Source organism: Corvus hawaiiensis, chromosome Z, assembly GCF_020740725.1.
Source record: "Corvus hawaiiensis isolate bCorHaw1 chromosome Z, bCorHaw1.pri.cur, whole genome shotgun sequence".
In the NCBI taxonomy this organism is placed as follows: Eukaryota; Metazoa; Chordata; class Aves; order Passeriformes; family Corvidae; genus Corvus; species Corvus hawaiiensis.
In genome coordinates, this window is record NC_063255.1 from 37,046,426 (window position 1) to 37,062,521 (window position 16,096).

Below are 16,096 nucleotides of genomic sequence, written 5' to 3' on the forward strand. Positions count from 1 at the left end.
AAATATTCCTGATGTCTTCCTGTTACAGTTTTTCATCCCTGGACTTTTAAAAAAAATTCTTCTCAGTAAGTTGTTTACTGCTTTTTATTCTTCACATCTTTTTTCCATGATGGAAACAGATTTTATTTTAAGCAACTTCTTTAATTGCTTTTTTTGCATACTTTGATCTATTGTTCTTTAATTTTCTTTTTTTTTATCAACTTCTGTACTTAAGCTATATTTTGTATGGTTGATCTCTTTTGGATGGTCTCCATATATCTGTTTTCTGTTGCCATGCATTTGTATCTGACTATAAGTGCCTATCAGTAAGACATATCTCTGGGCTTTCTGCCTTAAACTTAACTTTGTAAAATTGGCAAAAGGTCGTGAACTAAGGATATTGAAAATCTCAACCTGGATGCAAGAGATTAGGTCACCTCAGAAATCGGGCAAACTTCCCCATCCCAGAAAACAGACATCTCATGCCAGGAGAAGGGCATGAAAGGCTCACACAAAATTCCTCAGTGACAGCTGCCTTGAACATGACTTAAGATTCCAAGAACAATCTGAGAAAATGGCCTGGAAAACTGAGTAACTGAGAAATATGACCAAGATTCAACTTACCCTCAACTCTTTTAAGTACCAGAACAACTAAAGTTTAAAAACGGAGGCTGAACAGATGCATTTATCTTTCCCAGCTAAAAGCTCATCTGAGTCTTCCATTTGAAATCTCATTTCTGTGGTACTTGATGGGAGAATAGTTTTTCTTGTCTTTAAGCTTCACTTTAAAATTCATTGAAAGTCATCAATTTTGCTTCTTCACAGTCCTTTACCTTGTGCATTTGATAATACTTAAATCCTTACTCAGTTTTGTTCTCAAACAATTCCAGACTGAAGAGCTGTCTTTTGAACATGCCTAAAATCCAGATTTTAATTGTGTACATTCACTATCATAATTTTCTCTGTCACAGCTTGCAAGATACATACTATGTCTTTCTTCTGTGTAATGCCTATTGCCCAGCAGTGGAAAACTATGAGTCTAAAGGACAAATAAAGGACAGTGTCCGTGCAACTAAAAAAAAAAAAAAAAACAAAAAAACATTTCGTGTATGCAGTTATTAAATTAAAACATTTTTGTGTGGTCATTAGCTACTTTTGAGGAAGATTATATATTTTTTTTGTATTTTACTTACTTGGCACAGGATTGATCCTATAGATAGCTTATGGAAGTAAGTCAATTATAGTTGTCTTCTAAGATTAGGATGAATTTAAAATGAATATTTACTTCATCCATTATTTACTATAATGCAGTATGGGAAGAACATGATGGTGTTAAATGGATGTACTTTTTTTTTTAAGCTGGTTAAGATTTTCTCTGAATTAGTGATATTGGGTGTTCTAGAAATGCTTATTTTTCCTATATATATATGCTATCATTCCAAATGAATTGCAGGCTTCTTATCATCTCTGTATTTATTTTGAACATCTGCTGATTACCAAGTGCTTTTACTAGTTAAATTCAGTGGTTGCCAATGAAGACAAACCAGGTGATTATAGGTTTACAGTTCTAGAAAATATTTTAAAAAGTAAATATTTAATTCTTTCTCTCCAGTCTTTTTCTCTATTTATCAGGCACAATGAGGACATGTAGTTACTGTTACAGTAATTATGCCTGGATCTTTTTGAATGACTGTTTCAAAGTGGGATCAGAAAATAAAGAAAAGCATAAATGCCAATAATATCTACTTTAGCTTTGATTTTTTTAGCTTTTTTAGCTTTGATTCACGTTTTACATTTCCCACATCCTTTCCTTCAGGGAGATCTCACTGGGTACTATATTTTAAGAGTGAACAACTCTCTTTTCATTTACCACCAAGTATGTGAGCTGTGTTCTGTATTCAAGTGCAAATGCACTAATTTCATTCTTCAGTCTTACCTGTTAGAAATTACACAACTAAAACTAAACTTGCAAGAGTACAGGAAGTAGATCTCCCTACTCTGTAAAGTGATGTGAAAAAATGCATGTCTGCTATGTCCTAAAGAAGTCATTACTATCTTAGTGAAGTCATACTTACAGGGCAGATTTTAACACTACTTAAAATTTGGTGCTCTGCTGTCTTCCAGCCAAATGCCTGCTCTGAATAACTTTGCCTAGTATTCTCAAAAATAGTATTTCCCCTTTAGTTACAGTCTCAGTGAGGCTTGGTAATACACATGCTAGATTACTGTAGGATGTAGCAGATTATTATGGGTTTTGTTTTATTTTTGTTGGTTTTTTTCCACACAACTCCTTTTTTCCTGTAAACTTTTTAGGTCAAGGACTGTCACATTTTAGATGTTTGTAAAGCAGTCATTGAGATGAGTCCTTCCTTTTTGCCTCAGCATTTATGGAGTACAAAGGCCAAATAAGGGTAGTCAATTATGAACTTACATGAAACATTAAAAGAGTTCCCCTGCAGTTTTTTTCCTGTTGAGTTCTTCTCCTTCCTCACTCTGCTGTCATCACAATGTTCCTTAGTTTATCTGCTCGTGTTCTACAGTCAGGAGAGGCAAGGCAAAGCAAGGAAAGGCAAGGCAAGGCAGAAGGAGAAAAAGAAAGAGAGAAAGAAAGATGTTTTGTACCTCCAGATGTTCAACCTGCCTTCGTGTGGACTGTTAAAGTATCTGCTTGTGCTATGACTACACCACAAATACTCTGTGCTGAACCCCAGCCCAAAATCTGTCTTAAGCCTCTGCCTGACTTTTCTTCCAATATATTTAGTGTGTAAGAAAGAGAACAATGAATCTCTACCGACATTTCCGGTGTCTCATTCCTGAAATGTCAGATTGTGACAATTAAGCCATGTAAAACAGTTCAGGTTAAGCTATACTGTGACACTAAAAAAACCCAGCGATATTAGACATGTGTTTCACTTACAACTTCCCCTCTTCATTACAACAGTCTCTTTCTCATTTCATCCCCTGAAAACCAGTAGTCTAAAAATAGAAAATGAAGAAACAACAAAAAGGTGGGGATTTTTTTTGACATGGCAGGCAGAAAGATAGGTTTAAATTTAAAAATGACAAATGTGGAAGAAGGATAACTGGAAACTAAATGCATACTGCACATTAAAAATTGTTAGCTGTGTCTGCCTAACAATAAGCACTGCAGATACTGCTCAAACCCTTTTGGACTGTTTGCGAACACTGCTAATTGTATTTCCTCCCTGGCTGCAACGCTTAAACTCAATATCACAGTTACATCAGTCAAAGAAAGGACTTCATATCCTCGTCATAGCTGAAATAATGGCCAAACAGTCTGCATTGTTTTTTTTCTTTATAGAACATTAGCATTGATTTCAATGGATATAAAGATGAAAAAATCAAGTATTTTTTCAAAGAAAGATATTTCAACTAAAACTTTTGCCGAGGGTCACTAGGATTATTGGTCCTGTGGTACGTGAAGCTTCCAGAATTTCCAGTTTCCCAGGGACATTTCATGATTTCCAAAAATATTTTTATAGTGTACTAAGGATCTAGATTACATTAATTTAAGGAAGACATATTGCAAATTCTGAAAACAAAAGATGAGTGCTCATAAAACAAGTCCACCTGTTTTATTTTCCTTATTTACAACAGTAGCGTAGAGAAAAACCATGTAGAGGCATTTTGAAGTCCAGCAGCTACTAGAAGTTGCAAGTAGTTGGTAAGTATGAGAGGAAAACCTTATGGCACCCTGGGTATTTGCCCACATTTTATTTATCCTTATAACCCTGTAGGACACTCAAGCTCTCTCTCTCACAACTCTTTAAATGTATTTCTAGGGGTAATGCATAGATGGTGAAGGCAAGACTTGTGAGAAATGTTACAAGAATTTTGATTGCCATCTGCAGCCCTTCCACAGTCTTCATTAGTTCATGGGGTGAGGGTGGGGGAAAGTTTAATTTTGTTTCTTTTCCAAATTTACACAGAGGAGATTTTGTTTCTTAGGAGCTACTGCTGCAGAATAGTGTAAGGGATTTTGGAGAGCCATGTTAATGTTGTTTATGCTCTTGTCCCAACAACTAATAGGAAGAGTATGTTCCCAATCCTACTGTTACCAGTGCCTACTAAGAATGTCTCTAGGTAGCTGGTTTGATAGATGCATGTATATGTACAAGTGGTCTTATTGAAGTCTTTATTGAAGCTATTCTACATCACATTCATTACTTTAATTCTACATTAATTGATGCTTTTTCTGTCCACATTCATTCAATGACAAAATTAAGTAAAATAATTAATCTAGGATTCATAGTTAGGTAGAATGTCATATTTATTCATTGTACATTTGGTAAATGAATTCTTCATTATCAAGATATAAAGAACATCAAGAAACTACATTTAAAAACATAGCTGCATTCACTTGACAAGAGCTTTTTGCAAATGGAATATAAATTACTTTAAGTACAAGAGTTAATTTGAATTCATTTCATTTCCATGCTGTCAATATGGAGAAATATTTTTAGTGAAGTTATATAAAGTTAGTAAATAGATAATGGGTTTCCCTTGACTTGCAAGAAGTCAACCAGTCAGTTGAAAAATAACTTCATATTTTATTGAGTGTCCTTTACATCTTCATTCACTTCAAAAATGTATTTTTCAAGGGTAATTACTTTTTTTTCTTCTTTACATATGAACTTTGAATACTCTATGAGCTTTTTATAGTGTTACCAGTTTCATTTGTGTGTGTCTTGTTCAATCTGTACTGATTTTGACAGATATTCTCTTCTACTATTGGGATAAAATCAGTTAGCCCTGTTCCCTTCCCTTCCTTTCCCTTTCCTTCTCTTCCCTCCCATCGACAGCAACCTTGGCTTTTTTTTTTTTTTTGGTCTTGATTTTGTTAATTGAATGAATTTCAGGCAAATTATTAGAGATTTTCAGCCTAAGAATACAAGAACAGAAATGGTCAAAGTACTTTATAGCTCCTAGGAAAGGAAGACCTACCTTTCAGCATATGAGAATAGTATTAGATTTGAATAGAGGCCTGATCTCTTCTCATATGGTTTTTATTATCTAGTTATACCATCAACATTAGAACATGGCAGTCTTAATGTATGGAGAAGAAATAAAGTATGACTTACTGTGCACAAGTGGATCTACAGATGTTAGCGATGGGACTTCATATCATATTGAAGTAACATGCAACTGTTTCTTTTAGACATAGCATTGTGCATTATCTTTCATTTCTTTACTTCTAGGGTCTGAGGTGGTTGGCTTTGATGGGAAAAGTTGTCTAATTTACACATTAAATAAAAAACTCATTAATGCACTGAAAGATGTGATTTCTCTGAAGTTTAAAACAATGCAAAGTGATGGAATTCTCCTCCACAGAGAAGGAAAAAATGGAGACCACATCACCCTGGAATTAACTAAAGGGAAGCTGTCCCTACTCATTAATTTAGGTAACAGCTACAGTCTCATGAAGTCTAATATAGCTATTAGGCATTATTTGACTAAAACTTCTCTTAAACTGTTAAGTGTATTTAAATGTATAAAGTATGATAAACTAGCAGTATGTTTTTGAATAATTATATTTTTAAATGAAATTAATAGTTTTTATTTTTTTTCTTTCAAGGTGATACTAAAACTCATCCTTCTAATGCCCAAATTAATATTACGCTGGGCAGCCTTTTGGATGATCAACACTGGCATTCTGTTCTCATTGAGCATTTTAACAATCAAGTAAACTTTACAGTGGATAAACACACTCATCATTTTCATGCAAAAGGAGAATTCAGTTATTTGGACCTTGATTATGAGGTGTGAAAATTACCTTTCCTTTATTACATTTATTACCTTTGTTATGCAAATGCACTGAAACAGGCAAAGGAAACAGAACTTAAGGAAGTTCGTTGTCCTTAAGACCTTGGGGATTTTCTGTCTGTTAAGGGAATGAATCAAAGAAAAAGAGATGTTCTTGGAGTACTAATCTTCCACTAGACTCTCAACTCAGTATTTTCAAAAGACCATCTTTTTCATCTCGGAATTCATTATTTTAATACCTTTGTTTCAGTAGAGCTGCAAATGTGATAAACAATATTGTAAACATAATGAATGAGAGCCAACTCAAGGCTATTATTTAATGAATATTAATGTTATCAATATAAAACTAGATAAAATTTCAATAAATCAGCATAAAACCATTTTAGAAGTGTTTATATCATGACTTAAATCCCTGTTAGATCTGAAAATTATACTGTGAAAAAATCTTGCTTGCACAAGTGCTGGAGTCATGAAAAGTAGTAGATGTAATATGCTGTGAAATTTTCCTGCCTGTGGTTAAAAATACCACTATTTCACAGTTGTAATGTGATGACTGGCTGCTTTATGTTTGCCCTATACTGTTTGTTGGATAAGACAATGAGTGATAGAGCACAATGTCTGGAACCTGGAGACTTTATTGTACTCGTTCCAATTTTTAAGCATTTTAGAGTGAGTTTTCATGCTGTTCTGTGTCTGCATTACTCAATTTCAAAAATATATGCTCGGAATTTCTGAATGTAAATTATAATATCAAAGTTAGGCAGATCATACCAATTAAAAAAAAGAAAAGAGAGAGAGAAAATAACTGTTTGACAAATAGATGTCTTTTACTAAATCAATCAATATTGCAAATTAAATTTTCCTCTCTGCCACATACTATAGTTTGAAGTACATGTTGCCAGAACAAGTAAAAAGAAAGCATAAAAACTTTCAAAAAAACCCAAAATACTGTATATAGAATTGCATTTTTGACTATAAAATTCTCTTAATTTAATAATTAATAACTCAATGAAATATGGTGCATTTTACTTTGGTTGCTTTTCTTTGGTAAGATATTTTAAACCTTAAGGAAAAGTTAAAAATTAAAAGGTTAATAGTTTAGACTGACCTTTTATACAATGTTGTTCAGAATAGCTTTGAAATATGTGAGCTCAGAAGTTCACTTGTACTGCCATCCTATTTCTGATGGTGTCCAAGAGTTAAAACGTAGACTAGAGCAGAAATAAGGTCACCCTTGTGGCAGTGCTTTTCTAAAATAATTTACTGCTTTCTAACAGCTTTTGCCTTAGGGCAGGGACTTACTTAGACAGAATGATATTCTTGAATTTAGTAGCTCTCAATGGATTTTTATTTTTATTAAGTCTTCCAATCTCTTTCTGAAACTAAGTAATTTTACAGCACCATACAAAGGAACTGCACAGCCTAAGCATTTTGAAAGGGAAAAGGCACCTCCTTTAGTTTGTTTCAAATGTGTCCTAGAATAATGTAATTTGATGCACTCTTGTTCTTTATTATGGTAGTTATCGTGTGCACAGAGTGGAGAACTTAGGCTCAAGTTTCTAAAGAAATTGTGGCTAATTTTATTTTCCCTTTTCACACTGTTTTGCGTAGTCTGCATGTACTTGGCCTTGTCCTTCTTCTCCTTGGTTTGGCAGCTGTAATGGACCCTGAAAACTGATTCAAGACACTTCTAAGAGACATCAGAAGAAGAAAAAAAAGCCAAAATGTCAGAATAATTTACTACATAAATTTGACTTGATATAGCTTAATTTTTTTTAGCCTATTCTTTTAATACGTAGATGTGATACAGTGAAATACAGTAGCAGATTCACTATAGGCCAGTGTTTGACTTCTGCTCTTACAGTATTCTCAACTTCTTTCCTTAGAAAATTACTTAATAGTATTATTGGTTTCTCTTCTCTTTCTAAGCTCAGCTTTGGAGGGATCCCAGTGCCTGGAAAATCAGGGACATTTTCACACAGGAACTTTCATGGGTGTTTTGAAAATATTTATTATAATGGAGTGAACATTATTGACCTGGCCAGAAGGCATAAGTCTCAGATCTACATTGTGGTAAGAGATTTCTAGTTAAGAAAGAAGAAATAAGTAAAATAGAGAAAAAGACCATAACCACTTTCAAATCCAACGTGTTAGCACACAGTTTAGTAAAATCTATGTTAGGTAATGAAAGAAAAATAAAGTAATTACCAAGTTGGGCTGTTTTTCATTTTACACTGTATAGAGTCATCCTAATAGAAAAGGCAGATGTGTTTTATTCATGAGGTGTTTAGCTGATATTTAGATATATCTGATATCACAGTGTTGTGTGGTATCTAACTGCATGACAAAAGTCTGTGAGTAACCAGATGCATCAGAAACCATTGAATCTGTGGCTTTCTACCAGAGTAATAAGAGTATGTGCCTGGCTGATAAGAACACCAGCAGTACATTTTTAAAGGTCTTGGTTGCTGAGGACACTGATCCGCTTTGCTTTGTCCAGAGCATTATAATTTGGATAGATAAGTTATGGTTTTCAATTTCTACTGACCTTTGTCTGAAGACCTGTGGTTTAGGTTGATGGGTTTAATGAATTTATTGTGACATGGCCAAGAGTCATATTATCCAAATTCCTACCTTTTAGAGAAACAGTTCCAACAACCAAACAAATGTCTTCTGTGTTACAAACGGCTTTCTAGAAATTTTACTAAGTCCTTTGTTGTTGGTCTCGGATTTTTTTTCCCCAGTACAACAAAGGTCATCTCTATTTGAAACATGTACTTATTTAATAGCAGGAAATGCAGAGATACCATAGGAATCAGCTCAGAATAATTAAAAATATATTAAATACTTTCATGATCCAAGTATTTTAACTTGGATTTCTGTTCAGAATATGAAGAATCAAATTTGCTTCTCTGTCATAGAAAAAATGGATGAGAGGCATCTCTTCTCATATGAAACTCGCCTGAAATATTCCAAAATTAACTAAACTGGTACCTCTGCATAGTATTCTGTCCATGATGCTTATGAATATTGTGGAGTGGACAATTACAGTAGGGTCTGGGTGGACTAGTGGAAGGGGAACTATGAAATTATTTGTAATAGGAAATTTCATTATTTTCAGGTCAAATGTTTTAAATTGTTGTGCTACTTTCAAAACAATATAGGAGATGATTCATAATGTAAATATTATAGAAAGTATCTCTGTGACCATAGAATCCCTGTTAAATTTGCACTTTACTGGGGGAATCTGCAAATGGCCAGCTTTTAGCATTTAACAAGGTTTATTAATCTGATGAGTGCCTTTTTGCTATGTGTCAGGTTTAGCTGACTATTCACTTCTGTACAGCTGAGTTCATAAGACAATGCTTTTACTTATTTATATATTTTCTTTGAAGAAAATTAAAACCCATAAACTTTAATACCTTGCCACACCAGAGACTAGCGAGTATTTTTCTTAAACTGATTTTGAAACTTTTTACTGAGGTCAAAGTTTTATGTATATTTAAAAGTTTAAAACCTCTTTGTGTTGAACAGAAATTAAGTGTACTTTAAATTCCAAAGACATTAATCTTTAGTAATCCTTTGTTCAGAACAAATTATTTATAGTTCAAATGGTGTCAGCAAGCCATTAGATCAGAGTGCACAGTGTACTACTATCAAGCACCATAAAGTATTAACTAACTCTGACACCAGATGCAAAAAATGCATTATTCCCATTCCAGATTTCTTATCTGCATCACTCAGTACAAGTACAGATGCAGGTTACTCTCAGAGTTTCTCAATGAATTCAACCACAAGTTTACCTAAGAAACAGTTATTTCAGAAAAAGGTAAGCACAAAATAAATGCTAGATGCATAAATCCAACTCATCCTCTAGTCCATATGGGCCTCCTCAAAACCACATTCCCTCTTGATTTAAGAAGTATGTGTTTTGCATTTGTAATTAGCAAGAGTTTATATGTGGAAATTTTCTGTTTGTGAAAACAAATATTGGAGTTGGTGCACATCTCCAACTGCATTAATTTGGAAATAGTTTTTTTCTTAAAGTTAACATTGTCTTACACAATCAGTGCCAAGCTCAACACTTCTCTGTATCCAAGCATTTAGACCCACGTAAGTGTTTACATGCATTCAGTGGCATTTTATTTGACATTCAAGGATTTGTCAACTCCCTAATGCTTACTGAGGCTGAGCCAAACTAGGAACAAAGTTGGTCTTTCCAGCTCCTGAGGTAACATTAAATCAGCCTCATAATTTAGGAACTTACCTCATTCCCTCAAAGGTCCTTGCCACTCTTTGCTCAGGCAGATGAATCTATTCTGGTCAGAAAACTATGTTAACATTTCTCAAACTGATGATGTTCATGGTTGATTTTTAGAGTAATACATTCAAGTACTATGCACCATGTTTTGAAACTGCAGTTTCCATGGAGAAATTCTCATGACTCTTCCTAATAACATAATTGTTTCATTTCTTTCTAGGGCAATGTGTCTTTCTCATGTTTAGAGCCACAGGTGGTTCCAGTAACATTTCTGAGCTCCAGCAGTTACCTGGCACTGCCAGGCACATCAGGGCAAGATGAAGTATTTGTCAGTTTTCAGTTTCGCACTTGGAACAAGGAAGGACTTCTGTTATCCAATAAACGGCACCATTCTTCAGGTGGTTTCCTCTTATATCTGAGTGATGGGAGAGTCAAAATCAATCTTCATAAAACAGGAAGAGTACTGAGTGACATCACTGCAGGTAACAGAAATGAAGAAAAAAAAATTCCAAGACTCCTCTGCATAAAAAAAAAAATTAAAAGTTATTTCACTTAGTACCTGCTTTCTTGACTTACTTTTATGAGTGGTATGTGTGCAACCATGCTTTACGTGTGGGAATTTTACACCCAATTATTTCTAAATTCTTTCTTTTCTCACAAACATACCTATTCTTTTTTCCCCATGAGTGAGTAGAAATTACTTGCAGTAATATAGACTGAAAAATTGAGTCCTTAATTTAACATGCATACAGTAGGTACAGCTCATGTGTATAATCTGGGAAATCTAAGCAGCTTTTTCAGTTGTGAAGTGTAAGAAATTTAGTTTCTTACTCTGTCAAGCGAAGTCATTAAGATGTTTTTCACCATTTGTCAGTGCTTTCAACAGGTATCAAATAACTAATTGTTTTATAAAGTTATATATCCTTATAAATATCATGTCTGTTATTTTTTAGAGTTCTCAGTTGCAGAGATGTCCATTAAATTGAAACAGTGGATGCCAATTCCAGATTGTGTTTCAGAAAACCAGGGCAAGTTTGAGTCTACAATAAAAATAAAAAGGAGCTTGAGGAAAATGAATACCTGAGAGCTAAAGGGTTTTGTTTTGTCGTTAAACACTGAATTGAGACTAGATCATTTACTTTTGGTAGTGCACTGCTAGGCATCCCACAGGGTGAAAGTTAGATTTTCAGAAAGCTAGTACCATCTAGTTTTCTGATGAGTAATTTCACCCTTGGCAAACAAGTATGTCAAGACAAGAGAATGAAGCAACTATAGTGATGTTTAGTCATGTTACAGAGTATTCAGATGGGATTCTAAGAAGCAGGTTCCAGCTTTAACTTTCTCTCTCCTCCCTGGCAGGAATGGGACTAAGTCTTTCACAAAGAGTCTCCTCAGTTTTTCTGAGTACTGTTAGCACTTGATGTGAGAACAAGAAGACTGTTGGCCCAGTCAGGAATCTCCATCTTTCAGGAAATATGAGAGCAGGACAGAAACAACATCATCTCCACCTTCTAAGACTTACTCATAAAATGCTGAGATTCAGTAGCTTCATCATGCAATAATATCATCACCTTCACCTAGCAGCACTTCATCAGTATTGTACTATTTTCTGACATTCCATGTATCACAGCTGCCCTAGAGCTTCTCATCATTTATGCAAACAAATTGAATTTTGCCCTTTACTTGTAGATGGATTATATGATGTGATATGATATGATGAGTTCTAAGACAGGAAAAACTGCACAATAGAGACTAGTGGATAAATGGGATTACAAGGAATATATGAAGATGAGGAAATGAGGCTGGGTTGGAGTGGTTTCTGTATGGACAAAGATAACCAGAGTCCACTAGCTGGAGGAATATATTGTAGAAGCAGTGGTAAATTTGGATGCAGAAAACACATTTATGATGTCCAGAATATCACGTGATCTTTGATTTATTTTGACCCATACACAAGCATGTATTTTCCATGTCATATTCACAAAGCAGAATATTATCAGTGTGAAAGAAGCAAAGTTCCAATTATATAATGCAAGAGAAGTGAGAAACCCCCAAACAAGTTATAATCAGTATGAAGACAAAATAAGAATCAATTAATCTAACTTTTTCACTAAACTTATTAGGCAGTTTAAGGCAGACCAAAGAGAACCAAGCAGGGCAAAGAAACAGCCACAGGATTTGAAGATGAGATCTTCTTAATCTTTGTTCCATGACCCTGTTTCTTTTAGATTGATTCCTTACTTTAATTCCTCTTAAAAAATTAAAATGCATGGGGGGGAGGGGAGGGGAGAGGAGAGGAGAGGAGAGGAGAGGAGAGGAGAGGAGAGGAGAGGAGAGGAGAGGAGAGGAGAGGAGAGGAGAGGAAAGAGAAAGAAACTGCAAAGTTCATTATGTTTCTACAGGTGTATAATGATTACAAGTAAAATTTTAAACCGTTGCTTATTTTAACTCAGGAAATGACTATAAGCCTCTAATGATCACAGGTAATGTTGAAAGTTACATAAATACTTTGATCCTGTTCCTGTGGGTGATAATAAAAACGGCCTTGGTATTTTTTATAATCTAAAATAACTGATGCACAAAGAGTACCACTTTAATGACAAGAAATTTCCCTAGGCTTGTCATTTGAAAATGTCAATTTCTTAGTAAGAACGTCATTGCTATGTAGTTAGCAGTGATGAATTTGGCTTTTTAGGAGCTATTTCAATTGCTGTTCAATTAGATGATGTATGTTAAAGAAACTGTTGTCATGCACTGTCATTTTAACAGACCAGCTGACCGTGGTGGCACTTTAACAGCTGTAGGTAGACTTGCACATGGAGCAATTTATTCAGTTTCAAAGCTGCAACACAATACATAAAATATTAGTGTAAACATCCTAAAATAAATCTTGCCTTTCTATGCTGAAACAGAATTTCATGCTCCCATGCTAGGTTAAGCTTTCTGTTCATAAAGTCTAACAGGAGGAATTGTGTTTGTCTTTGTGAAGGCAAAAGCTACAGCAAAATCATCTTATTCTCTTCGGAGAAAGAATTTATCTAACAAAACCATATGGGAAACTTTTCCTTAAGTTTTTGAAGGGTTTGTTGTAGCAATCACTGAAGCAATTCAAGTCTGCATTTGGAGATTGAGTAATTAAATTATGGATGGTTGGACAGGTTTGCTCCCTTACAGGCAGGGACTTATGACCTGACTTTCTCTCACACACACACACACACGCACACACACACACACGTAGTATTTGATAATTAAATCGGAGCATATTTCTTTGTGCACAACTCTTTAATTAATTATCCTGTGTTTTTTAAGAATTTCTTCAACCATATAAAACCGAGGAGAATGGCATGTTAATTCATAAGTAATTAAGTTATAGTAAGTTCTTTATTTTGCAGAATAGTTGCTTAATAGCTTTCATTTGTAGCCTCTTTTCCAAGTCATACATCAAATAATCACAAAGAAGTAACATAGATTTTAAAAAAAGAGAAATCAACACAAAGTTAATTTGTTTTGAATGATGAGACCAAATTAAATTACAGTATGTGTAAATGTTAGATCTTATTACTCAGTTTCTTCTATGACCCTCTATTTCTACACAGCTTTTAATTTCCATGCAGCTTTTAATTAAGTGATGTTAATAATCATGGGATTTGATTGTTATACTTCAGAGTAATCTATAAATTACTTCCTCTAAACTTTTTTTTTGTTTCTCACTGATCTCTTAATAATTGATATACACGGTATTTTTATATATGTGTTCCTGAGGTCGGGTGTCATTTTTCTGCAAGACATCCCATAGGCCCTATTTTAATACTTAGATTTAAAGTGATGGAACTAATGAGAATAAATGGACATCTTGTTTAATAGCTACCTTATTATGTACTAAAAAAATTAATTGCTTTGTTTTTTCCTACTTGTTTGTAGTTAAGCATTTTTCTAACTTGTAGTAGAGCAGCAGACAATATAATTTTTAGATGGAATGTGTTAGTAGTCCACTGGCCTCTTCCACTGAGATGTTGTACCACTCAGTGGCTCCACACAAGCAAATGTGAATTTAGTCAAGGTTCTCAATTCAAGGGCTAAAATAAACTGTTTTCTTCAGAATGTCTTGTGCTCCCACAATGGCATTCCCCAGTTCCCAGACTTAATAAAAGGGACTTCTAGGAAGCCTTAACTTGAGCTACATGAATATTGTTGAATATCTCTAATCATGCCAACCTCTAAGAAGGGGAGATAGAATATCCATTGCAAAATCATATAGTAGGTCAGTAAGATAAACTACATTCACCAAACCAAAAAGTGCAAAAATCATATTATTAATTTTCCAGTAACCAAAACTTTTGATAGTCTGAAATACTATTCTTTATGTTAGGACAGTCTCTTACCTACCTTCACAGTCAAATATTGCAAGGTTTTGAATATGGTTTACCCACCAGAACAAGGAGCTACTGAAGCAGAATGCACAACTAAAAATTAAAATCAGTTATCCTTGTAACAATTCAAATAAAGTGACAGAGTTAATTGCTAGATTTAATATTTTCAGTAATGACATAGGTAGTGAGATCAAGTGCATCCTCAACAAGCTTGCTGCTGACATCAACCTAAGTGGTACAGTTGATTTGCTTTAGGGAAGGGATGCAACACTTGATATACTTGAAGAATGGACCCATGTGAACCTCATGAAGCTCAACAAAGCCAAATGCAAGTTCCTGCACCTGGGTTTGAATGCCTCCCAGTATCAGCACAGGCTGGGGTAGGAGGGGATAGAGAGCAGGCCTGCCGAAAAGAACTTGGTGGTGCTGGTAGATGAGACCCCACCTCAAGAACTGTGTCAAGCTCTGGGGTCCCCAACACAAGAAAAACATGGTCCTTCTAGAGGGAGACTAGAGGAGGGCCATGAAAATAATCAGAGGGCTGGAGCACATCTCTATTAAGACAGGCTGAGAGAATCGATGTTTGTCAGCCTGGAGAATAAAAAGAAAAAGCTTAGGGAGACCTTACTGTAGCCTGTCAATACTTAAGAGAAGGCCTGTAATGGAGATTTTTATTCTTTTTTCCTCCAAGGATCTGTAGTGTCAGAAAAAGAGGTAATAATTTTAAAGTGAAACAGGTTATATTTACATGTTCCACTCCTGGAAAGGTTCAAGGTTATCTTGTATGGGGGTTTTGGCAACCTGATCCAGGAAAAAATTCCCTGCAAAAAGGGACATTGGACTAACTGGTTTTAGAGGTCAGTTGCAGCACAAAATGCTTTATGATTCTATGACTCTTTGATTTCTAAAGGAAAAAATAATGTATTGAAGAGATGTGACTGAGGAAAACATCAATCACTTGAAGTACCTGTGAGAGGCTGGGGATAAAGCAAAATGTTTAAGATTTCTTGTTATGTGTTCCCTAATAAATATACTGATCGGAGTAAGGAAAAAATGAGAGAAAAGGTATATAGGACTAATATTATCTTAAACATATTGGAGATACTATCTAGGTTATAGTTCATCTGAGTTTGCAATGTTTTTCTAGGGTTTATCTCTTCATTGTATGACAATCTTGTATTTAGATTATGGTAGTCAACAATCTATGAATCCTAGTTACGTTGTAATTTAGCTATTTGAACCTTCTCATCTTTCTCTTTTTATTTCTTTTCTTTCTGTTTGAATGAGTCTCTTAACTCATGTACTGTTACTGTAGCATATACAACATGTTCTAGAGAGAAGTACATAAATACATGACATTTCAAGAGGGAAATCACAGATCACAAATCATAGGCACTCTGCAGTCAAGAAAAGGCTTTGGCTAATTTAAAGGTTGTATTCACTGAATCAGTATCTCTGTTCTGAAGAACACTCAAGAACATGATTGACTTTAAGCACTTTTTAAAGATAATAAAGTGGTTACATGCTACCCTGTGCAGAATTTTTTTATGTATACATAAGTGCTTTCCAGAATCAGGACTATAGGTTCATTGTTTTGTGGCACCTTACACCTACGCAGCCAGAGGTAATGTAAATTTGTGGTGGTGGCTAAACTCTCAGAATATTTTCCCATACACATCCAATAAAAGAATCAGCTGAAAGA

At 34.6% G+C, this 16,096-nt stretch overlaps 1 protein-coding gene across 2 annotated transcripts in view; it reads left to right on the forward strand.

Annotated features, from left to right (window-relative positions):
• CNTNAP4 (contactin associated protein family member 4) overlaps nt 1-16,096 on the forward strand; it is a 219,476-nt gene that overhangs the window by 136,030 nt on the left and 67,350 nt on the right. The window contains exons 5-8 of one of the 2 annotated variants that reach the window (XM_048291917.1): nt 5,199-5,402; nt 5,576-5,760; nt 7,693-7,836; nt 10,245-10,506. In XM_048291917.1, the coding sequence (XP_048147874.1) occupies nt 5,199-5,402; nt 5,576-5,760; nt 7,693-7,836; nt 10,245-10,506 (795 nt within the window). The remainder of the gene's footprint in view (nt 1-5,198; nt 5,403-5,575; nt 5,761-7,692; nt 7,837-10,244; nt 10,507-16,096) is intronic. The other variant, XM_048291919.1, reaches the window with a different exon arrangement.